General features: G+C 41.1%; 1 protein-coding gene across 12 annotated transcripts in view; it reads right to left on the bottom strand.

Moving 5' to 3' along the window:
* STAU2 (staufen double-stranded RNA binding protein 2) overlaps positions 1–24,085 on the bottom strand; it is a 364,940-nt gene that overhangs the window by 2,343 nt on the left and 338,512 nt on the right. For all 12 annotated transcript variants that reach the window (XM_049853679.1, XM_049853684.1, XM_049853677.1 and 9 more), the window contains one exon: positions 206–294. In XM_049853679.1, the coding sequence (XP_049709636.1) occupies positions 206–294 (89 nt within the window). The remainder of the gene's footprint in view (positions 1–205; positions 295–24,085) is intronic.

The following is a 24,085-nucleotide window of genomic DNA, read 5'->3' as shown; positions in this document are numbered from 1 at the left end:
ACTCCACAGACATAGTATAGGAGATGAATTTGACCATATATACTGCTTTCCATTTATTTACATTTAATTTTATGATCAATAATTTTGTAAGCTATAGATATATATATTATTGTCTTGCTTTTTTTTTTACCTTATTATTATCTTTGTCTTGTCTTTTGTACAATTACAAAATTACAAATGTAAGAATGACAGAGTATTTACTCACTTTTCAAGAGAACCTTTTTCAATATCCATTGCCCCTTCCATTGGATCCAATCCTTGTTCAGAAAATTGTTTCAAGGCACTTAAGGCTGCCTAAAAACGGAAAGAAAAAAAAAAAAAAAAAGACAAACAAGGAGATCCATTCACTGACTTTAATGTTATAAGCAAGTGATTGTAAAAGAAAGGTGAGATATACAGCAAAGGCTATCATTTTCATTAGGCTGAATAAATTTTTTTTTGTTGTTGTTTAGTTTAGCAAAATTAGATTTGAAAGTCTGCATTATCATGGAGCAATGAACATATATTACCAGAGCTGTGAGGGTTTTATTTTTAGAACGGGGAGTGAGTCATCCACAAGTCTCATCCCTTCTCAGCAATTTTGCAAAATCATGTGCTTTATCTGCAAACGTAGGAACACCAAGTGTAATCCTATAAAACTTCGAGGATGGCTCTGGATAATTTTCATCACATTACTGAAACTATACATTTTTTTCCTTCAGATGTAAGCATTTCAACTTCAATGCTTTTTCCAAAGTTAGCATAACTGTTCATTTTTACAGAAATTTAGCCCAACCAAGTCACAGAATGTTAGCAAAGGAATGAACAGCAGATACGTGTGCATACTGAGGGGATGGTATGATGGTATCACGTGTGCAGAGAGAACATTCGTGCTCCTCAGGGCTCAGGGGAGGCCACTTGGCCACAGCAGATCTCTGTGAGGTGTTGATGTGCCCGGGGTGTGTGGGAGGCTGACGGGTGTCGACAGGCTGGTGGAGCCTCGCTGGATAGCTGGGAGGAACCAAAAATGCGATGCTGATAAGATCTACATAACTTGACACTCTTGTGCATGTTCCAAATTGTTATTTCTTTGAATAAGAATTCGGTTGGTCTTCCCCTCCCCCGTGCAGCACTACTTCTAAACTTGATTAGAAGGGTTTTGTTGAGTCTGAGGTAGGTGTGAGCGGGCTGGGCGGTTTTAAACTAGGAGAACCCTGCTGGTTCACACGTTGGTCATCTGTACCTTCTCAGTTGCCTTTGAAAAACAGCTCACTCTTGCAGTTTTCCAAACTTTTATCTGCCAAGGACCCCTTTGGGGTAGCTAAGTAGATGCATGATCCCTTTAAAATTTCTTTACTAATACTTTTTTCTCCCTTCTCTCCTGGTGTTTATTATCATTAATTACAACTCCTACCCTGGTGGCGTAGTGGTTAAGTGCTACAGCTACTAACCAAAAGGATGGCAGTTCGAATCCACCAGCTGCTCCTTGGAAACCCCGGGAGTTCTACTCTGTCCTATAGGGTCACTATGAGGCGGAATCCACTAGATCGGGTTGGGTTACGGGTTTATACCCAACCACAAATAAACTTGTCCTTTTTTCTTTAAAATAATCCTTCCGCTCGGATCTGTATACTGATTGCCTTAGTGCAGATGTGCTAATCCGAGCGCCCACGGGTGTCTGCGGCCCTGGCCTGGGCACCCTGGGGCGGGAAGGAGGCCCCTACTCAGAGTTTCCGTTTTCATCATTAGCTCTTTGAACCCCGAGTCCCGCAGGGACAGGTCTTGTTCCCGGGCCGACTACCCCAGATTCTGCCCATGTTCATACACTACAGCGAGGATACTGCTGTTTGCAAAAATCCTGTAAAAAGAAGGTCTGGGTGGGCTGTGTTGGTGACTAATCTCGCCTCAGCGGGGTTGGAGTGTGGCTATCTCTCTGGGGGCGCATCTGAGTTTTCCTGTTTAAGAATCACAATATCACACAGTCTCTTTCTATTAAAGTTTCCTTTGATTATCTTTTTATTATGAAAATCGTTTTCCATTACAGAAAAATCAGAAGCAAAAAGAGTGTGAAAATATCCACCATCCTGCCCACTATTGAAAACCTGGTGTGCATGCGTCCATACCTCAGTCTATCCCCTCTCCTCCTAGATACAAAGCACACTTTAACCTGGATCATGTCTTGATGTTGCCCTTTTGTAACCTGCCTGTGAGCAGCTTTCTCTACCAATAGAAACACTTCAGTAACACCATTTCTCAGGACTGCCCGGTATCCCCTTCACCTTACTGGCCCTCCTATATTTAACTTATTTAACCTACCCTTTTTTTTTTTTTTGGGTGGAGGCTTGATGGTGCAGTGGTTAAAAGCTTACAGCTGCTAACCAAAAGGTCAGGAGTTCAAATCCACCAGCCTCTCCTTGGAAACCCTATGTGGCAGTTCTACTCTGTCTTATAGGGTCACTGTGAGTCAAAATTGACTTGAAGGCAATGGGTTTGGTTTTTTTGTTTTGTTTTATTTTGAGTATTTAGGTTATTTCCAATTTCAAGCTGTTGTAACACTGCACCAAGCTTCCTGATAGTTAAATCTTGGTATATGCTCTTGATAGTTTCCTATGATAAATTCCTAGAAATGAAACTTCTGGGCCAGAAGACGTGCACACTTTTAAAAATTTTGGTCTGACCTTTCCGTCTGCCTCCAGAGAGGTTATGCCTTCAGCCTGCAGCATGAAGTGTGTCCATTTCTCTAGGTGCTTTTGGAATTACCTTTCCAAACCACTTTGCCGGTCATACTGATAAACCCATTGTGTCATTTTACAACCCCACCTGATTTTTAATTTGTCCATCCTGATCATTTACCTCATTCGCTAGACTCTGAGTGAAGTTTGGCTGCTTTCGAAAACCAAATTCACCCTCAAAAGACCCAGATTTGGACAATTCCAAAAACCAAAATGGAAATAACAAGGTATTAACTTGACTATTGTTTAGATATAATTAGGTGGTCACTTGAGTTCCTTTCAGATCCTGAAATCCTGAGTGACTAGGCAGACTCTCAAGGTGACTACCCTGGAAGCAGTCATGTGGGTGTGTACATTCTTGTGTGCTTTCTGAATCAACTCTAGTTTTGCTCCTCATCTATGCACGTGGGAGCTAAGAGCCAGGCCCACTCACTTCTAGACTGGAGATCAGACTATCCCTGACCCTCTTTCCAGATATCTCTGACTTCATGGGTGTGCTAATGTATATAGAGTTCTTTGTAGAGACAATTTTGGGTAAATAAGCAGCTATTTTGTTCTGACCTGTTAATATGTGAATTATTGGCAGGAATGCTGACTTTTAGCTATTTCTTCCCAAAGGAAGAAGTACAGAAGGCTATTACAGAAGGCTCTTCAGTACCAGAAGATTTACATTTGCAACGTGACGTTGCTGAATGAAGCTCCGGAGAATGCCAGGGCTTCTACGTCCAAACAGGGTCAAAAGTATAACCAAAAACAAGTTTTTAAATACTTACTCAAAATCATTTATAGGCTAATCGTAGCCCATTTTATTAGCTGCCTTTGGAATGCTTGATTCTTTCTGGAGTGCAGGCGCCTGAATGCCAGGAGCCAGTGGTTATGCGATGTGGAGACATTACCTGTTTCACCAAGCACCTAGTGACACCAGCTCTCTTCCACTCAATGGTGTTAAGTGCACATAGAAGGGGAAGGCCAGGTCCCAGGGAACATGTTGTTTTAGCTCTTAGAAAACCTCTTGGATGATTTTATCGACATGTCAGGTCCTCAGTGTACTGTCCCAATGATTGTCATCCCTCAAAGAACTTCCTACGGGTGGAATGGCAGAGTGCTCTTCCTCTTGATGCCACAAACGGATTTTCAGAATTCTTCTGTTGCTGCTTCCCTCCAAAAGTGTGCTTAAATGCTTCCAAGTAACATTCCCTTATCTACCAAATGAGACAATTCAACCCATATCTTACTGAAAACCCTGAATATAATAGCTTAGAAGTATGAGAGGACTTCTAATTTATAAAAGGCAATGAAGACAACTCCACCTCGGTAAACAGTAATAGTCAACGTTGGATGAGCATCAGTCTGTGACAGTCGTGGCCCCAGGCCCTTGTGATCACAGCCCTGCAAGGTGGGTCCTACTCATAAGGAAACAGAGGCCCAGAGAAGTCAGTAGCCTACTCAAGGCCACAGAGCGAGTAAGTGGCAGAGCCGAGATTTGAACCCAGCCCACAGTTACTTCTTTTAAACTTGAAAACTGCTTACATGCAGCCTACCCAATTTCACCTTAGCATCTTCTAATATCATTATTTTAAAATCATATTATTCCACACTCATTCTATTAACTATTTCCCACAATAATGGCTTGAGGTAAACTCTTAAAGTTCTCTCCATTTTCTAGAAAAGCACAGTGAAGCTGGGAGGGATTTATTATGGGGACCACACAGTCAGTTTCCAGCCTCCAGCTTGTTCAGCTCTTCTGTAACACCTGCAGTTCTGACTGGATAGTCATCGTTCATCCAGTGGAATGACCACAGATGAGATGACTTGATTCTTCATTTCTTAACAGTTTGAGGGCAAGAAGCCTTGGTCACTTCATTTGCCTCTCCGCTCTACTTTTCTAAAAAGAGTTTTTCACTGTTTACCTTCCTGCTGGCAAGAGGGAGAGACAAGTCTTCTGGATTTTTGGGGGATGGTGAGATGCAAGCCCCTATAGTGAGGGCAACATTGACATTGCCAAGATGAAATGGACAGAAAAAGGGGGAAGGGTTTGACTGGTTTATAGACAGCAATGAGCTGAATGGGTTTAAGAAAGCAGACATGGGCTGAGGCCTGCTGACCAAGGGCCTCCTCTTATACATACTCAAGACCACCACACAGACTATCATCCTGAGATACTCTGCAAACCGTAAGCAGAAATTATCCTTTTAATTAAATAACAGATTGGCTCATAAAATCAAGAATATCACTTAGAATAGTGAGCTCCTTTAAAAACTCACCTGCGTGAGACCAAATGGCCAAAAATTACTCTAAAGCGAAGATGAGAAGGTAAGGTGGCAGGGAAACTAGAGTACCGGAAATAGTACAACCAGAAGGAAATGAATGAGAATGATGACACATTGTGGAAAACGTAACCAATATCACTGAATAATCTGTGTAGAAATTGCTAAGTGGGAACCTTATTCACTATGTAAACTTTCACCTTAAACGCAATAAGATATTAGAAAAAAAAAAAAAAAGAACTGCTGCAGAACTGCTTCCTCCTTCACATGCCATGACTTTAGCTGAGGAATCAGAGCCTCTACTCCCACGCCCGCCACCCGTTCGTTACCCACTACTTGCCCAGAAAGGACAATTAACAGATTAAATTTCACGGAAGATGAGTCTGCTTCACTTCTCTACGGGGAAATGCCCACAATAATAGGATTATACAGCAATACCCAAAGAACCACATTACATTTAAAAACCAGTTGCCATCAAGTTGATTCTGACTCCTGGCAACCCCATGTGTGTCAGGGTAGAACTGTTTTCCACAGGGTTTTCAAGGCTGTGACCTTTTGGAAGTAGATCCCCAGGCCTTTCTTCCAAGGCATCTCTGGGTAGACCTGAGCTACCAACCTCTCCATAAGCAGTTGAGTGCATTAACTCTTTGTACCACCCAAGGGCTCCACATTACATTTAGCAAGGCCCAATTACATACTGAGGTAAATGAGCAAAATAAGCCTCTGCTATCAGATCAATCACTGGACAGAACAACATATAATGGAGTGGCTTTGTGAGTAAATATTAAAATTTAACAGTCCAAAAAAAATATATATATATTTTTTGTACTTTAGATGAAGGTTTACAGAGCAAGTTAGTTTCTCATTAAATAATCAATACGCATATTGTTTTGTGACATTGGTTGCCAACCCCACGACATGTAAACACTCTACCCCTCTAGACCCAAGGTTCCCTGTTACCAGCTTTCCTGCCCCCTCCTGCCCACGAGTCCTTGCCCCTGGGCTGGTGTGCCCATTTATTCACCTTTTGTCTAATGGGCCTATCTTTGACTGAAGGGTGAACCTCAGAGTGACTTCAGTAGTGAGTTAAAGTGGTGTCCAGGGGCCATACTCTTGAGGTTTCTCCAGTCTCTGTCAGACCAGTAAGTCTGGTCTTTTTTTTCCACAAAAATATTTTACTACACATCTACAAATCTGGCCAGAACATGGTAAAATCAACAAAATCTTTACGTTTAAGTTACTTGACCTGAAGACACCGTTACTTGCTAGGGGCCAGTAGCTTAAAAAAATTCAAAATGAATTATAAATACCCCATGTAATATTAAATATTGTTTGGAGTCAGGAAAATCAAATAGTCTTCAACTGGGGCGGGGCGGGGGGCGGGGGGGACACAACTGAAGCTCAATTAAGAAGCAAGCTCTGACTTGTCTATTTATCAACGCCCGACAAGCTGTTCAGCCCCCACTGCCTGCAGTTCATCCTTTCAGCAAGGACAATTTGCTGTGTGATAAATGTAAACTAATCTTGGGGAGTCGTGGGAAGGAGGTAGAGTGGGGTTCCTTAATAAGGAACATCCTGAGTGATACTTGAACCCTAGTTGTGTAACTTCCCACACACTGTGGATTAGAGAATTTCAAAGATACACTAACATAAGTGCCCAGAACCCTCCATAAGTCTTTGGCCATAAACAAATAGATGACTAAATGATTTCATTTCCAAGGTCAAAAAATGTTTTCCTAGCAAATCAAAACAAACTCACTCAGCATCCATTTCCATGTTACCGCAGCCTACCAAATGGAATCTTAAACTTTAGCTTTATGACAGTTTACGTGTTCTGGAATTAAAAAAAAAAAAAAGTATATCCAAGGCAATAAATGTAACTTTCAAAAAAGCAAGGAGAAAAATTAAAGCAATATTTTAAAGAAGTGGATGGCATTTCCTTTTCTTATTCCTGTCTCTTTAACTCAATCCTTGTATCCATTTGTGCATGTGCGTGTGTGTGTGTGACTGGGAGAGAGAGAAAGTGGTGTATTTCCCTTAGAGGAGAGCATCTGCATAGATACATGGAAATATTTTTGTCCCCAAAAGATTTTACAACTGTTTTGTGAGTAAAGCCCCACAGGTTCTAGAACAGATGTCGCTACCATTTCATGTATCACTTGTTTTGTGTGTAGTTATAGCAATGCTGGAAACATGATGCCAATAAGATACTTACCAGGCCTATTTGCTGGTCTTCACAGGCATGTGTGCGTGAGTGTGTGTGTGTGTGTGTGTGTATGTACAAGCACAGAGCAGAGGTGAGTCTCTCTAGTCATTTCCGTAATTTCTAACTTTCCTCTTGTCAATTGGCAATTAGCAAATAGTGTTGAAACCAGTGACTATTCTTCCTGCTTCCTTCTTCAGGGATTAAATCGTTTGTAATGACAGTTAGGTCATTCTTTGGGAGACAACAACAAGTCTTCATTAGCAAGATGTGAATTTTCAACTCACTCTTTTATGACACACAGTTCTTAGTGAAGTCTTTGAACATAATGCCCAATGGATCCTTTTACTTCCTTTTTTTCCATTTCACACTTATCTCCCCTCCCCCGACTTCATATCCTGATCCCAGAAATACACAGACTGTTCCCATTAAAGTCAATGGTAACCATACATGTCTAAATGTGGACTTCATTTTTGGAGTAGCGTTCAAGGTTTGTTTAGTTACGCCTTTTCTCCCTGAAGTGCTTGTCCATGTTGAACTCTTCCTGGGAGCGGATATAAAGGGTAGATTCACGTTAGAATGCACGCAGTTGCCGTATATGCAGTTAATGAAATCAGTCTCCTTTAATAAGAAAATGATACACTTCAAATTTAAAGGTCTTCATTTGTAGTTGGTGACTCCTCTCCTAACATCTCATTCCAACAATCTCTGAGACTGGCTCTATATTAAATCATTTAAGTGACCGAAAAACCAGAAATTTCTTCAGTAAGTTTGAAGGTTTATTGCCCAAAGAATGTGAATTTTAATGATTCTAAGTTATCATTTTCTTTAACTAGTTAGGTCCTTAACTAAATGCCAAGTTTTCCTTTATGTAAAGTAAGAGAAACCAAGAAGAGCCCTACATTTCTAGACTTTATCATATTATGAGAAGATCTTTGGTCTATTACATTTCAGATGAATCAATGAAATCACTTTAAAAATAAAATGGAAAAAGAAAGATTATATTCGGCTTAATTAAACCATTTCCACCCTGCTTGCTAACAATTTCATGACAGCATGCACTTTTCATTCATGCTTACACAATCCTATTAGTTCAGGCGAATTCCATAAAATTGGTATTTTACAAAATGGCTCACCCTTTGAACAAACGGATGTCTGCCTGCTAAAGTGATGGCTACTCTTTGCAAAAAAATAAATAAAGAGGGGGTGAGCAGAGAGACACGTGGCTTTTAGACAGTCTACTAAAACAAAGAACAGGAATTCTGACTCTAGGGGAATCAGTACAAAACTGGGCCCTTAAACTGCAGACTTGCCCATCACCTTTTATTTACACAGTCAGGCTCTTAGGATGGGTAATTCGTGTAGCTGCCAGCCTTGACAACAATACAGAGTTGAATTTAACACAGGATTAACTGTGCTGAGGGATGTTTCCAGTGTGCTTAAAACCAGCTGGAGCAGCGGCACCCTCATTACCATGCTTCCTCCGATCATGTTCTTTCTGTTTTACCAACATCATTCCTTTTCAAATTCCTGCTTTGTTCTTTATTTACCTCCGATTCAACAAAAAGTCCCCTGTGTAACGAAGTTTATAAGAGCAGGGTGTTGGGGCACATCAGCATGCTGCCAAGGCCAGTGTCCATAAATGACAGCATCATTCTCCATGCCAGGCACAATAATGCCCCCAAAGATGCCCAGGTCCTAATCCAGGAAACTGTGATTCTGTTACCTTACATGGCAAGAGAGATTTTGCAGATGTGATTAAGGTTATGAGTCCTGAGATGAGGAGATAATCCTGGACTATCCAGGTTGTCCCAATCTAATTACAGGAGTCTTAAATCAGGGAGTGGGTTTTTAAATCAGGGAGTTTTTCTGGACTTTGGTCAGAAAGATATGGGTATGGAAGGCTGGTCAGAGAGATGCTACACTGTTCGCACCGAAGGTGGAGGAAGGATATCAGCCAAGGAATGTGGATGGCCTTTAGAAGTGGAGAAGGCATGGACATGGATTCTCCCCTAGAACCTCCAGAAAGGAACTCAGCTTAGTCAACACATTAATTTTAGTCCAGGGAGACCCATGTCTGACTTCTTCCCTATAGAACTATAAGATAATGCATTTGTGTTGGTTTAAGCCACTAGGTTTATGGTAATTTGTTACAGCAGCAAGACAGAACTAATACACTCTCCCTGTCATCTGGATGAGGAAGGTGGAGGGGCGTGGAATTTGGAGTCTGTCAGGCCTGGATTAAATTCCTGCTCTACTGGAGGCCACCTTGTGTTCTTCTACAAGTTAATTTACCTCTTTAAGCCTCTTTCATCATCTGTAAATTAGAGACTACAACACCTACTGCACTGGATTGTTGAGGAGTTAATGGCTGGACCACAGTGGCGCTTAATAAATAGTCGCTTTTTCACCTTTGCTCTCTCTTGAGCCCCACATCCATTCATAAAATTCTTTGTACTCTCTATCTCCATATTAATTTATGTCCAATTTATTATACATTTTAGTTAATTTGTTCAGCACCTTGCTCACCTACTGGTTTACCTAAAAGAACCTTATCACTATCCCTTCCTGCTAATCAAAATCCGTTAATAACTCCCAGCCCCAGAAGATTATTCCATATCCTTGACCCGGCATTCTAGGCCTCCCATCAGCTAACAACTTCCATTCTATCTAACAGCCTCATTTCCTACCAGTCCATTACAGCAGTGTTTCCCGTGCAATGCCCAAACCAGCAGACCAATCACCAGCCTCAGGAACTCCTGGCAGGTTTCAACATTATTAACAAGCTCCTCAGCCAGCTTGTTTGGAGGCACATCAGATTTAAGAAACCCTGCCCACATGAATCTCCTGCCCGAGGAGGCTGGTCTACCCACTGTCCGTGGAGTTTTGAGTTTGCCTGCCTCCGCATCTTTGCTCACGCAGTCTTTCTGCTTCTCAGGGAAGACTTCCTGGTTTCCAGCCTATTCCCACATCTAAATTTCTAACAGCCCTTGCCATTAGCCTCCCTGAACTGTTAGTCATCTTTGATGTGTTTACCCCCTGTCTACCAGGTAGTCAGTCAGCCCTTGGCTGGGAGACACATTTTCCTCTTTGAAATCACCACAGTGTGTTTACAGAATGTCCTCAAGGAATATTCCTTGATTGATTATCCATCAGCTTCCATGTGAAGCTCCCCCAAACAGACAAGTGCTCACAGACACATTTCTTCTGTCTGTTATCTCTCTTCCCTCAGAGTCGGTATCTTGGCTTTCCCCACTGCAGGGCTTCTCCACAGTTTGTCTCTGGTGGGGCTCTCTCCTCCTCTTAAACACTCCACCTCCACCTGAAGGCTCTGTGCCCAATATGCTGAGGAATAAACAATCCTGTGAAAGCAGGACTGGGTTGTATCTATCCATTTAAGAGAAGGTTTTCCTGCCCCATAATTTACCACTAAGGAATACAGATAATAGTTACTGTCTTTGCAAAATGTCAGTCATTTGGGCTTTGGCTTTTGTCATCTTTGAGGTCTGCAACAAGAGCTCTGGCCTCCTCAGACTAGTCTGAGGTCTGCAGAAGAAGTGCCTGGGAAACCTTATCTGGGAGGACCTTCAGTCTCCTCAGTCCAGTCTGCAGAGGGTGCCAGGGAAACCCTATCTGGGAGGACCTTCGGCCTCCTCAGGCCAGTCTGAGGTCTGCAGAGGAAGTGCCTGGGAAACCATCTGCCCAACACCTTGGAGGTAGCAAATCCTGAAATAGAAGGGCCAGAAGGGAGCCTATTCCGCCTGAGGTGAGCCTGGATCTGCAAGGCAACCAGGGCTGAATTCTGCCTCAGCACCCCACCCGCTGCTTTGAAGGTCCATTTGAGATTTTTTTGGTCCTTTGATTCTACTCCAGAAAGTATGCAAAGCATTCCTGCTGAACATGGACACGGGGTGCTCTGTCTATTCAGGAATGCCATTTTGGTTTGAGTATGTGACTTAAAAAACCTGTTGCTGTTAGCTGTTGTGGCGTCGACTCCGACTCATGGCGACCCATGTGTGTCAGAGTAGCAGTGGTGCCTCTAGGAAGGTGTGGGCCACACCAGGTGACACTGTCAGAGTGGGTGACACAAAAATGACTGTCTATAAAAAATATTCCTGTAGTTAGTTATAACAACAAAAACATTTTTCATAAGTCCAGCTTATATATATCAATATATCCACAAGGGTAAAACTCTATGCTAAGTTACTTTTTGAACCTAATGTACTCTGGTCAATTATAATGATGCTTCAAATCACGTAGTTTCTTCTGCTGTTTTCATTTCTGTTGGTGTTTTTATAGTCGCTGATTTTATTAAATATTCTGGTGTTTTAGGTACCATATTGTGGTAATTAGTATTTGTGAACCTATATCAATAGCTTTTTTGAGAATGAAGTAGTAATTAAAAGAAAAGAAGGAATGATATGTGGGAATTACGACTTATGAGTAACATCAGTACAAAAAGCATTTCTAAGGATCCTGTACGGTCTGGTACGGGACCATACAGGTTCACGGGGACCAGGGGTGGAGGGTGACAGGATGAGTTACTGCACTGGGTGGCTGCTTTTTCAGAAGTAGATCGACAGGACTTTCTTCCGAGGTGCCTCTGACTGAACTGGAACCACCAACGCGTTACCCATTTGCATCACCCAGGAACTCCGATAAAACCTTACATTAGAGTTATGTCATAATTTTTGCTGTGCCCATGTATTCCTGAATTACATGTGCACGGAAGGCAGGAGGGAAGAGGGGAGGAGGAGTGATGGTCAAGCAAGATAACTTTTAATTTCTGTTCAATTCTGAATCTGATTGTATTGAAATAGAGTCTCAGCATAAACTGATAGTAAATGAGTGAGGCATGCAGCAAGTTGGATGGTTTTCTAGGGGACTTTGGTGGCCATCCCTGTAGTTGGGCTGCAGCAGGAGGGGCCTGGAATGGACCCTCTCCTCTATCCCAAATGTCTCTTTAACTTGCTGCTGACACCAGAGTCTTTTCTCTTTTTAACTTTTTAAATGAAAAGTTTCAAATATTCACAAAAAGTACAAAGAATTACCCCTAAATATCTATCACCCAGATCAAGAATTATCAAAATTTTGTAACCTTGTTTCATGTATCTCCCCTGAAGCTTTTTCTGAAGTACCCTAAAGCAAGTATCAGATAAATATCACAATTATCAGAAAATTAAAATAACTCCTTTAAATCATCTAAATACCCCAGTCAGGTTAAAATTTACCAAGCAGTATCAAAGATGTCTTTTAAAGTTAGTTTTCAAATCTACACCCCAACAAGGCACACGTTGTATTCGACTGATAGATCTCTTAAGACTAAGGAGTCCTGTGGTGGACAGAGAAATGGCCTCCAAAGATCCCCACATCCTAATCCCCAGAACCTGTGAACACACTAACTGCAAAAGGAACTTTGCAGGTGTGATTAAGGGTAAAGACCTTGAGCTGGGAAAATAATTCTAGATTACACAGGGGCTCAGTCTAATCACATGAGTACTTAAAATCAGAGACCCTTTCTTGGCTGTGTTAGAAAGGAGGATCAGAGAGATGTGATAGTGCTGGCTTTGAGGATGGAGGAAGGGGCCATGAGCCAAGTAATGAAGGTGGCCTCTAGTAATTGAAAAAGCAAGGAAACAGTTTCCCTCCTAGAGCTCCAGACAGAGGCCTAATAACAATCTTGGGTGGTTTCAGACCTGTTGCTCAGAAAAGGGAGGCACACTGCTCTGGCAAAGACTGGGCCAAGCCCAAGGGGTACAAGCAAGTGGATCTGGGCTCAAAACAAGAAGAAACCTTGAGTTCAGCAAGTACACGCTGGACCCTGAGGTGAACCTGTGATGCCCATTGCCCAGAGCCATCTGTCAGGATGGGTGGTAAGGGGACAATGCAGGGAGGCAAGGGGCTTTGAAGGCCTTCTCGTCACTCAGGGCAGCATACAAGGACATGGCCACACAGATAAAAAACACCAGCACATTTGCAGTGTGAGAAGGGTTATTGGAGACGCCACATTTACAACTTGGGAACATGGTATGAGTCTGGTTTGTTGGAGAAAAATGAGCTCTCACTGTTAGGGTAAAAGTCTGGATCTGAGCTTCACCACTGGTTATGTGAGAAAGCGTCTATTCCTTGTTCCTCAACGTCTCCATTTAAAAGACTGAATCAGTAAAACCTTCCTATCATAGGGATTAATGGATGGGTATTTGTAGAATTCTTTGAGGTTTCTGGAGTCCCTAGGTGGCACAAAAGTTCAAGCTTGTAGCTACTAAACAAAATGTTGGTGGTTTGAATCCACCCAGAAGCACCTTGAAAGAAAGGCCGGGTGATCTGCTGCCAAAAGATCAAAGCCATGAAAATCCTATAGAGGGCAGTTCTATTCTGCAACACAAGGGGTCACCACGAGTTGGAATTGACTTGACAGCAATTTTTTTTTTTTCTACTGGTTGAAAGATTCTGCCATGTACAATGGTGTGCTGATAAATGCTTAACAACTGGCTCCCTAGAGGCAAATCTCTAATTTGTAGCATTTGCTACAAATAGCCCCTTGATGGTCAATTTCTACCCTCCAAGGTAACTTTGCTGAACACAGAGTTGGAAAGAGATTCTCACAGTTGGGTCCTACGAGCCGGTTTGAGCCACTCCAGCACACCACTGCATGTAACGTCCAGCAATACCTATAGGTCTCCGCACCCTGGAATTGACTCGGTGCATGTTGATGGGTGCTCAGAGCCCGTACAGACAAGTGGTGAAGAGCCTGGGATTTGCAGTTGAACAAACCTGGATGCTACAACTGGCTCCAGCTCTTATAGCCATTGACCTAGAGCAAGTAAAAATCTCGATTATTAAGTGACAATGACATCTAGTGCTGAGTGAGCACTTACTCTGCTCTAAGGACTTTTCATCTCCTAACTCATTTAATCTTCACAGTCACCATGTCAAGTAGGCTTGACTCTCACCCCATTTAAAGATGAGGCTACGGAGACACAGATGAAGTAATTTGCACAAAGCCATACAACTGGTTTTTGGTAGATCTGGAATTTGGACCTAGACAGTCTGGCTCTAGACCCTGAATCCTTAACCACTATACTGTACCACTTCTCAACCCAGTGAAAAAATGTATCATTCATGTTCTTAAGAAATAGCACAAGCCAGACTAAAACATGGAACTCTGTAAGAGCAAGGGTCTGGGGACAGACTCTGAGAACATGGTGTTCCCTTTTTGATCAGCCTCTTACTTCCTCTATGCTCTGCTTAAGCTGTGGTCTTCAGGTGAGTGAAGAGGCTGGGGTGGTAGTGAATGGAGAAGGTGGAGAGCTGGCAGCAAAGGTTCTGGGCTTATCTAGGTAGGAGGGTAAGTGACAACTTCGGGCCGGGATCAGGCCAGGCAGCTTGGCCTTAACAGTGGAAACTTTTAGGTAGAGCTAAGATCTGGAGTGCCAAAGCTGGAACCCAGATAGGCTGGGACCAGATATTCACTGGACTAACTAGAACTACAAATGAATATACTTTAATCAGGCCAGATTTCTCTTGGCTTCTGAGACCTTCTGTACTCTTGTTTCTCTTCTTTCTTCACTAGGCACCTCTTTTCAGTCTTCTTTGCTGTTGGCTTTTCCTTTTCTTCCTGACTTTTAAAGTCTATCATTGGACCTCTTGTCATCCCTATCTATGTTCTCTTCCTAGGTGACTTCATTGAGTCCATTGGCTTAAATTCCTTATAAACACTGATGGCCCCCAAATTCCTATCTTCAGCCTAGCCTTCTCCCCTAGAGTTCACATACACAACTGTCCACTGGATTTCTCCATTTGGATTTCTAGTAAGCATTTCAAAATGAACTTGCCTAAAACTGAACCCTTGAATACCATCCTCCAAACCACCCCTCCCCCAGGAAATGGAGTCCCCATTCAACCAGTTGTTCAGATTAAAAAACTGAAGAAAACAAAAGTAGGAATCAACCTCACTTGCTTCCTTTCTCTCTCACCTCCCTCATCTGATCCATTTGCACATTCTGTTGGTTCTTCTTTGAAATATGTCTAGAATCCAACCACTTCTCACCAGCTGCTCTGCTATCATCCTGGCCCACACCACTGTCACCTCTCACCTGGGCTACTGCAGTAGCCTCCTAACTGGTCTCTGCCTGTATACCCTTGCCACCTAAAGCCTATCCTTTGGACATATCCAGACTGATTTTTTTTTAATTGTGGTAAAAATATATATAACAAAGTGTTTGCCATGTCAACATTTTTTACATGTACAATTCACTGACATTAATTACATTCACCATGCTGTGCAACCATCACCACTATCAGTTTCCATATTCTTTTTATCACACCAGAGCGGTTATTTTTGAAATATAAATGAGAACATGTTACTACCCTTCCAATTGCAGTGGCTCCTTACAGCTCTTAAAATAAAATCCCAATTCCTTACCATGGCCCAAAGCCCTACATAATCTTGCCCCATCTATACCTCCAAACTCATCACCTACCACTCTCCCCCAAGTCTACTGAGTTTCAGCAACATTAGCCTTTCTGCTCTTTTTTGAAAACTCTGAGTTCATTCCTGTCTGAAGGACTTTTCATATGTTTGTCCCTAGACCTGGAACACTCTTTTTGCAGATCTTCCTATGGCTCAGCCGCTCACTTCATCTGTTCTCAACTCAAATGTTACCTCCTTGTGACAACTAGATTAGGAGTTGCACCACTGCCATACTCAATGTGTTGTTCTTTCATTTCCCCACACTGCCTGTTTTTTCTTATTGCCCCCTAAAGCTTTATTATGTATTTAATCATTTACTTGCTTTTTGTCTAGGTCCCCCATTAGAACGTAAGTTCCATAAGGGCAGAGATCTGTCTGTTTTGTTTATTGCTGAATGCTCAGCACCTAAAATAGTAGACACTCAGTAAATAACTTACTGGTTGAATGAATGAAAGAACAAATAGATGGTTAAAGGAGTGACCATGTTTAAGAATATCTAGCCATCTCAAAGTCTTTGGAAACTCATATATATATAGTCTCACTGATTCTCAGAAGTTCCCTATGGAACTTCCTCCATTTTTATTTGAAAATAAAGTAGTAGTAATTCATTCGATGCTTAAAACTGATCATTCAGCTGGAGCAAGAAGCCACTAAATGTTGGTCTTTCAAATAAAGTAAGTAATAGTATCACGGTAGGTCTCCAATATGGGTGCTCTCATACGTGGTATGTGTATTTTATGCCAATTATATTATTGCAACTTTGGAGGAAATGCTATTAGAATTAACTTGTTATCTAAATATTTTTTCTAGAAAGTCTTCATTTTTTTTAAAGTGACACAAATGCAAATTAACTCTAAAGTTCAAGATGTAAACCACATCTTCCTTTTCTTATTAAAACTGAAAGAAAAGCACATCACTATAGTAATATCACATTTTTAAACTTCATCAAAATTAATTTTTAAATCTATAGTTAAATAGGAGTGCTGGTGGTGCAGTGGTTAAGCACTCAGCTGCTAACCAAAAGGTTGGAAGTTTGAACCCCCCAGCCTCTCCGTGGGAGAAAGATGTGGCAGTTTGCTCCTGTAAAGATTGTAGCCTTGGAATTCTGTAGTCTTGGAAACCCTATGGGGCAGTTCTACGCTGTACTATAGGGTCTTATAGGGCAATTCTACTCTGTCACTATGAGTTGAAATTGACTTGACGGCAGTGGGTTTTTTGGTTTGTACTTAAGTAACCATCTTAAAGGAAAAACTAGTATCTTCATTTCCTAAAAACATCTTCATTAAGGCAACATCATTAAGCAAAGAGATTTACTTTGTGTTTGAAAAGGTATGATCACAAGTGGTCCCTCTCACCCACTTCCACCCTTAAATGGGAGAAGAAAAAAAATTTCGTATGTTCTTTTGATTATGTGGTTTAGGTCTTATACCTACATTAAAAAAAAAAAAAATCTAAATTACTTTGAGAAACTGCTAGAACTCTGTGAGAGGGCTGACACATTTGAATATGATATCCAAGCACAGTCTTTCTAATTGCACATGAAGATGTAAGGTTTGGAGTGTAAGAATTCATGTGATGATCAGTGATGGCTCCTAATCCACCTTAAGCCACACGTGTGACATCTGGCAGTTCCCAACATGTATTAAGACACAGAGATTTTTTTTTTTTTTTGCCTGAAGGTATGTTCCCTTTTAAAAGCAGAATATTTTTCTTTCTTTTCTTTTTTCTAAAGGTATCATGTTAGACTCCTTTCTTGATGGTTAATCTTCTAAGTGGGTAAGATAGAAGAGGGAATCTGTAATAGATTTAAAAATTGGGGGCAAAATGTAACATGAAGCATTCCAATATGCAATTTAAAGTCAAAACCTTGAATCAGGCAAGGGATATTCTATCAACCAACAGCATTCTTTAGAAATGCCTAGCATTCAATTGGATACAATTATACATTGAAATAGATTGTAGACATATCGTGAATGTTTTTCCTCCAGCATCTGGTAGTATCAAAGCTCAAGAGGAAAAGTGGCTGACCATGCCAGAATTTAAAAAGCTGACTCTTTGCATAAATATTAGAAGAGGACATGAATTAAGTTATCAAAAAACTAAAAGAATTTGCTGAAAAGTCAGGGGAGGGAGGTGCTAAAAGCAATAAGCCATTTGGATTTTTTCCCCTCAAATGTCAGAGTTCTTGGTCAGACTTGAAAACACTTTTAAACAAGTCCTCGGCAACCTCCACGTTGTTTTTGGTGATGTTGATATCCTTGAGGCCATTGTCTTGGGACCAGAGGGCATATTAAAAAAAAAAAAAAAAAATCACTTCAACTATTTGGAATTTGATAGCATGAAAATTTAGTGCTTTGTATAGCTAACATTGTTAGCCAAATAAGGGTGAAAAGTTATTTTAGAAAAAGAAAATTAATGAAATGAGTACAAGCAGAAAAAGCACCAAGGCAATACTCCAATTTATAAAAGTCGGTATTGCTTAGAGTATCTGAGATGCAATATGGAATGAGCTCCAAGAGAAATTAGGCACCTCCTCCATGAAGCCTTCTATATCTGGAAGGGAGTACTGCCTTCTGACCTCTGGGTATATTGGTCAAGGAAGGTTAACTGCAAAACAAACACCCAGGATCTCGGTGCTCATGGAAGTCCCAGCTGGATGTTGCAGGCAGTGGACCTTTGTCAGTCAGGGTCCCAGGTCCCTTCCGTCTTGTGACTCTGCCCTCCTTAGGGTTGGCACCACAGGCCTCTCCAGTCAGCCAGTGGATGAGAAAATTCGGTGGAAGATAGTGCAAAGGATTTTAAGAACGGGGACTGAGAATGCTCACATACCATTGGCCAGAACTCAGTAACATGGCCACACCTAACTCATGGGTGGTTGGATAACTAACATAGTCTAGCTGAGAGCTGAGGAGAACAGGAAGCCGATTTGGTGAGTCCCTACCACAAGTGGTACCATGTTCCTATACTTACTTCTTGAGGAATTTACATATCTATCTCCCTACACTAAACTGTAAGTCCCTAGAATAGGCAGAATTGGGTCTTAGTTGTCTCAGTATCTGTAGCCCCCAAAACGACATGGAGTCACTGCTCAGGTCATAGTCAGTAGATGTGGGCTGCCTGGCTCACAAAGATCAGGAGAGTCACCTGAAGATGAGAAGATGGTGCTCCGTGCTGGGAGCAGGCACTCTCATATGCCAAGAAGTGCCTGGAGCTTTCTCCCTTCCTTAAGATGGCCCCTTCATGAAGACATTTCCAGAGGATATAACAGTGGGCCAGGGGCGCCTACTTTGTGAATTCTCATTTTCTCTTCCAGCTAGGAGAAGCCTTCACAGGAGAAGGATTCTCATGCCTTTCCCTCTAGGAGATGCTCTGGTGTGGTAAGGGAGAGGGTTCCTGAAAGACAAAGAATGGGCTGGAGGGTTTTTAGTGAACCCCAATCTCAAAAATAAAAAAAGAACCAAACTCTAACTCCCTTTACCATCTGAGAAAGAAGTTATAAACTACAGAAGAGTGAGCAGAGCTATCAAACTTTATAAAAACATGGAGCCTTATTCCTTCTGTCTCCATTGTTGTTAGGTACCATCAAGTCGGTTCTGACTCATAGCAACCCTATATACAACAGGATGAAACACGGCCTGGTCCTGTACCACCCTCACAATTGTTGTTAGGCTCGAGCCCATCACTGCAGCCACTGTGTCAATCCATCTCATTGAGCGACTTACTCTTTTTTGCTGACCCTCTATTTACCAAGCATGATGTCCTTCTCCAGGGACTCATCCCTCCAGATAACGTGTCCAAAATATGTAAGACATAGTCTCGCCATCCTTGCTTCTAAGGAGCCTTCTGGTTGTACTTCTTCCAAGACAGATTTATTCATTCTTTTGGCAATCCATGGTATATACAATATTCTTTGCCAACATCACAATTCAAAGGTGTCAGTTCTTCTTTGGTCTTCCTTATTCATCGTGCAGCTTTCACACACATATGAGGTGACTGAAAACACCATAGCTTGGATCAGGTGCACCTTAGTCTTCAAGGTGACACCTTTGCTTTCCAACACTTTAAAGAGGTCTTTTGCACCAGATTTGCCCAATGCAATGTGTCTTTTGATTTCTTGACTGCTGCTTCCATGGATGTTGACTGCGGATCCAAGTAAAATGAAACTTTTTACCACTTCAATCTTTTCCCCGTTTATCACGATGTTGCCTGTTGGTCCAGTGTGAGGACTTTTGTTTTCTTTATGTTGAGGTGTAATCCACAGTGAAAGCTGTGGTCTTTGATCTTCATCGGTAAGTGCTTCAAGTCCTCTTCACCTTCAGAAAGCAAGGTGTGTCATCTGCATAACACAGGTGGTTAATGAGTCTTCCTCCAATCCTGATGCTGCATTCTTCTTCATACAGTCCAGCTTCTCAAATTATTTGTTCAGTATGCAGATTGATTAAGTATGGTGAAGGATACAACTCTGACACATACCCTTCCTGACTTTAAACCATGCAGCATCCCCTTGTTCTGTTCATATGACTGCCTTTTTGATCTACGTACAGGTTCCTCATGAGCATAATTAAGTGTTCTGGAATTCCCATTCTTTGCAATGTTATCCACTGTCATAGATTGAATTACGTCCCCCCCAAAAATGTGATTATCAGTTGGGCTGTGCCATGATTCCCAGTATTGCATGATTTTCCTATATGTTGTAAATCCTCCATCTATGATGTTAATGAGAGAGGATGGGCAGCAGTTGTGTTAGTGAGGCAGGCTCAACCCACAAGATTAGATTGTGTCTTGTGGCAATCTTTTGAGATATAAAAGATAGAAGCAAGCAGAGAGACAGGGGGACCTCATACCACCAAGAAAGCAGCACCAGGAGCAGAGTACGTCCTTTGGACACGGGGTCCCTGCGCCTGAGAAGCTCCTCAACGAGGGGAAGCCTTCCTCCAGAGCCAACAGAGAGAGAAAGCCTTGCCCTGGAGCTGACACCCTGAATTTGGACTTGTAACCTATTAGACTGTGAGAAAATTAATTTCTCTTTGTTAAAGCTATCCACTTGTGGTATTTCTGTTATGGCAGCACTAGATGCCTAAGACGTCCATCACTGTTATAATTCACACAGTTGAATGCGTTTGCATAGTTAGTAAAACACAGGTAAACATCTTTCTGGTATTCTCTGCTTTCAGCCAGGATCCACTTGACATCAGCAATGATATCCCTTGTTCCATGTCCTCTTCTGAATCTGGCTTGAATTTCTGGGAGTTCCCTCCCTGTTGATATACTGCTGCAGCCGCTTTTGCATGATGTTCAACAAAATTTTACTTGCATGTGATATTAATGATATTGTTTGATAATTTCCACATTTGATTGGGTCTTCTTTCTTTGGAATAGACACAAATATGGATCTCTTCCAGTCAGTTGGCCGGGTAGCTGTCTTCCAAATTTCTTGGCATAGGTGAGTGAGCACTTCCAGTGCTGCATCCGTTTGCTGAAACATCTCAATTGGTATTCTGTCAACTCCCAGAGCCTTGTTTTTCACCAATGCCTTCAGGGCAGCTTGAACTTCTTCTTCGGTACCAACGGTTCTTGATCATATGCTACCTCCTGAAATGACTGAACATTGACCAACTCTTTTTGATATAGTGACTCTGTGTATTCCTTCCATCTCCTTTTGATGCTTCCTGTGTTGTTTAATATTTTCCCTGTAGACTCTCTCAATATTGCAACTTGAGGCTTGAATTTTTTCTTTGGTTCTTTCAGCTTGAGAAATGCTGAGTGTGTTCTTCCCTTTTGGTTTCCTAACTCCAGGTATTTGCATATATCATTATAATACTTTACCTCTCCAGCTGCCCTTTGAAATCTTTCGTTCTGCTCTTTTACTTCATCTTTTCTTCCATTTGCTTTAGCTACTCGACGTTCAGAAGCAAGTTTCAGAGTCTCTTCTGATATCCATTTTGGTCTTTTCTTTTTCTCTCTCCATTAGGTTTCATTTAAAACATAAACAGCCCTTGTGGATATTCGGGGACAACACAGAAGGGGTTGCTGGGGAGCTTGCAGCCAACCTTGCATTCAGGCTGGGTAAGATGAGTCTTAAGGAAGAGATTGAGGGCAATAGCCTTATTGTTTTTGAAAACAAAATTACCATAAAAGAAAAATGGATAAATTTGATTTCATCAAAATTAAAAACTTCTGCTCAGTGAAAGACCCTGAAGAAGTTGAAAAGACAAGCTACAGCCTAGGAGAAAGTATTTGCAAACCAAATATATGACCAAACCACCAAAATTCAAACCTATTGCCATTGAGTTGATTCCAATTCATAGCGACTCTCTAGGACAGAGTAGAACTGCCCCACAGGGTTTCCAAGACTATCTTTACAGAAGCAGACTGCCACATCATTCTCCCTCAGAGTGGCTGGTGAGTTCGAACTGACAACCTTTCAGTTTAGCAGCTGAAAGCTTAAACATTGGGCCACCAGGGCTCCTAATTATCTGACAAAATACTCATATCTAGAAAATAGAAAGATCTCCCAAAACTCAACAGTGAAAAAAAAAAAATCCAATTAGAAAATGGGCAAAGGACATGAAGAGACATTTCACCAAAGAGGATATAGGGATGGCAAATAAACACGTGAAAAGGTGTCCAACATCATTAACCATAAAGACCACAATGAGATATCACTATAAAACCAAACCCATTGCCGTTGAGTCAATTTCAACTCATAGTGCCTATAGGACAGAGTAGAACTGCCCCATGGAGTTTCCAAGGAGTGCCTGGTGGATTCGAACTGCTGACCTTTTGGTTAGCAGCCGTAGCACTTAACCATAACCACCAGGATTTCCAATATCACTATATACCTATTAAAATAGCTAAAAAAAAAATAGAGATGACACCAAATGTTAGAGAGAAGGCAGAGAAACTGGATCTCTCATATATTGTGGTGGGAATGTAAAATGGTACAGCCACTCCGGAAAACAGTTTAGCAGTTCCTTTAAAAATTAAACATACATCATACAACCAGAAATAGCACTCTTGAGCATTTATCCCAGGGACATGAAAATTTATGTTCACACACACACACAAAAGCAAAAAACTTGTACCCAAGTATTTCTAACAGCTTTATCTGTAATGGCAAAAAACTGAAAACAAAAAAAATATCCCGTAGTAGGCAAATGGTTAAACAAACTGTGTCATATCCATACCAGGGAATACTATTCAGCCAAAAAAAAAAAGAAAAAGGATCCAAGAACCTGGATGAATCTCAAGGGCATCAGGCTGAGTAAAAAAGCCAATCTCAAAAGGTAACACTCTATATGATTCCATTTATATGACATTCTAAAATGACAAAACTGTAGAGATGGACAGATTATTGGTTGGCAAGAGTTAGTGATGGTGGTATTTGGAGGAAAGGAGAAGGGTGAGCCTATAAAGACAGAGCACAAGAGAGATATTTGGGGTGGTGAAAAAGTTCTGTATCTTGATTATAACAGTGGTTACATGAATCTATGCACGTGATAAAATGCACAGACGTGTACAGACACATTATACCAATGTTCATTTCCTGATGTGGAGATTGCACTATAGGTACAGAAAATGTAACCACTGGGGGAAACTGGGTGAAGAGTACATAGGACATCTCTGTACTATTTTTTGCAACTTCCTGTTAATCTATAATTATTTCAAAATAAAAAGTAAAAAAAAAAAAAATTAGAACTGTGCTTTTTGGAAAATTAGCATTTTTAATTTTAAAGTTAAAAATTCTCATTGAAAAATTTTGAAAAGTACTTAAATGTTAATGAAAAATCTCCCATATTATCTTCAACTCCAATCCCACACCACAGAAATAACTACTATTAAGAGTCTGGTGTGCTTTTTTTCCAGCTATTTTATTTGTTATATTGGTTTTTCCTCGAATGGAATCACTAGGCCTATTCTTTGGCAACTTGCTTTCTTCACGCAGTAATAATACACCTTGGGCATCTTTTCATGCCACTATGAAGTGCTCTATCTCATTCTTCTTTTTTAAAAGTCTCATTCTTCCTAATGGTTACATAGTATTTCACTGTATGGCTGTACTACGATTCATTTAATCATTGATACACATCTAGATTGCTTTTAGCTCTTAAAAATAATGCTGCAACTTTAGGGGGTAGTAAGTTTATGTTATTGAGGGAGGAACAACTCATAAAAGGAGGGTGAAATGGTTGCGCAGCTCAAAGAATGTAATCAATGTCACTAAACTGTACATATAGAAACTGTTGAAATGGTGTATGTTTTGCTGTGTATATTCTCAACAACAACAATATAAATAAAATGCAGGAAAAAAAGAATGCTGCAATGCATATTCTTATAGTATGTATATTTTGTGCAAAAGTATCTACAAGGCACAATTAAAATTTTGATAGATATTGTCACATTGCTTTCTAAAGAAGTTGTAACAAATTGT

The sequence above is a fragment of the Elephas maximus genome, chromosome 15 (genome assembly GCF_024166365.1).
Source record: "Elephas maximus indicus isolate mEleMax1 chromosome 15, mEleMax1 primary haplotype, whole genome shotgun sequence".
In the NCBI taxonomy this organism is placed as follows: Eukaryota; Metazoa; Chordata; class Mammalia; order Proboscidea; family Elephantidae; genus Elephas; species Elephas maximus.
The sequence above is the reverse complement of the archived record's forward strand: the minus strand, read 5'-3'. Positions and strand labels throughout refer to the sequence as shown.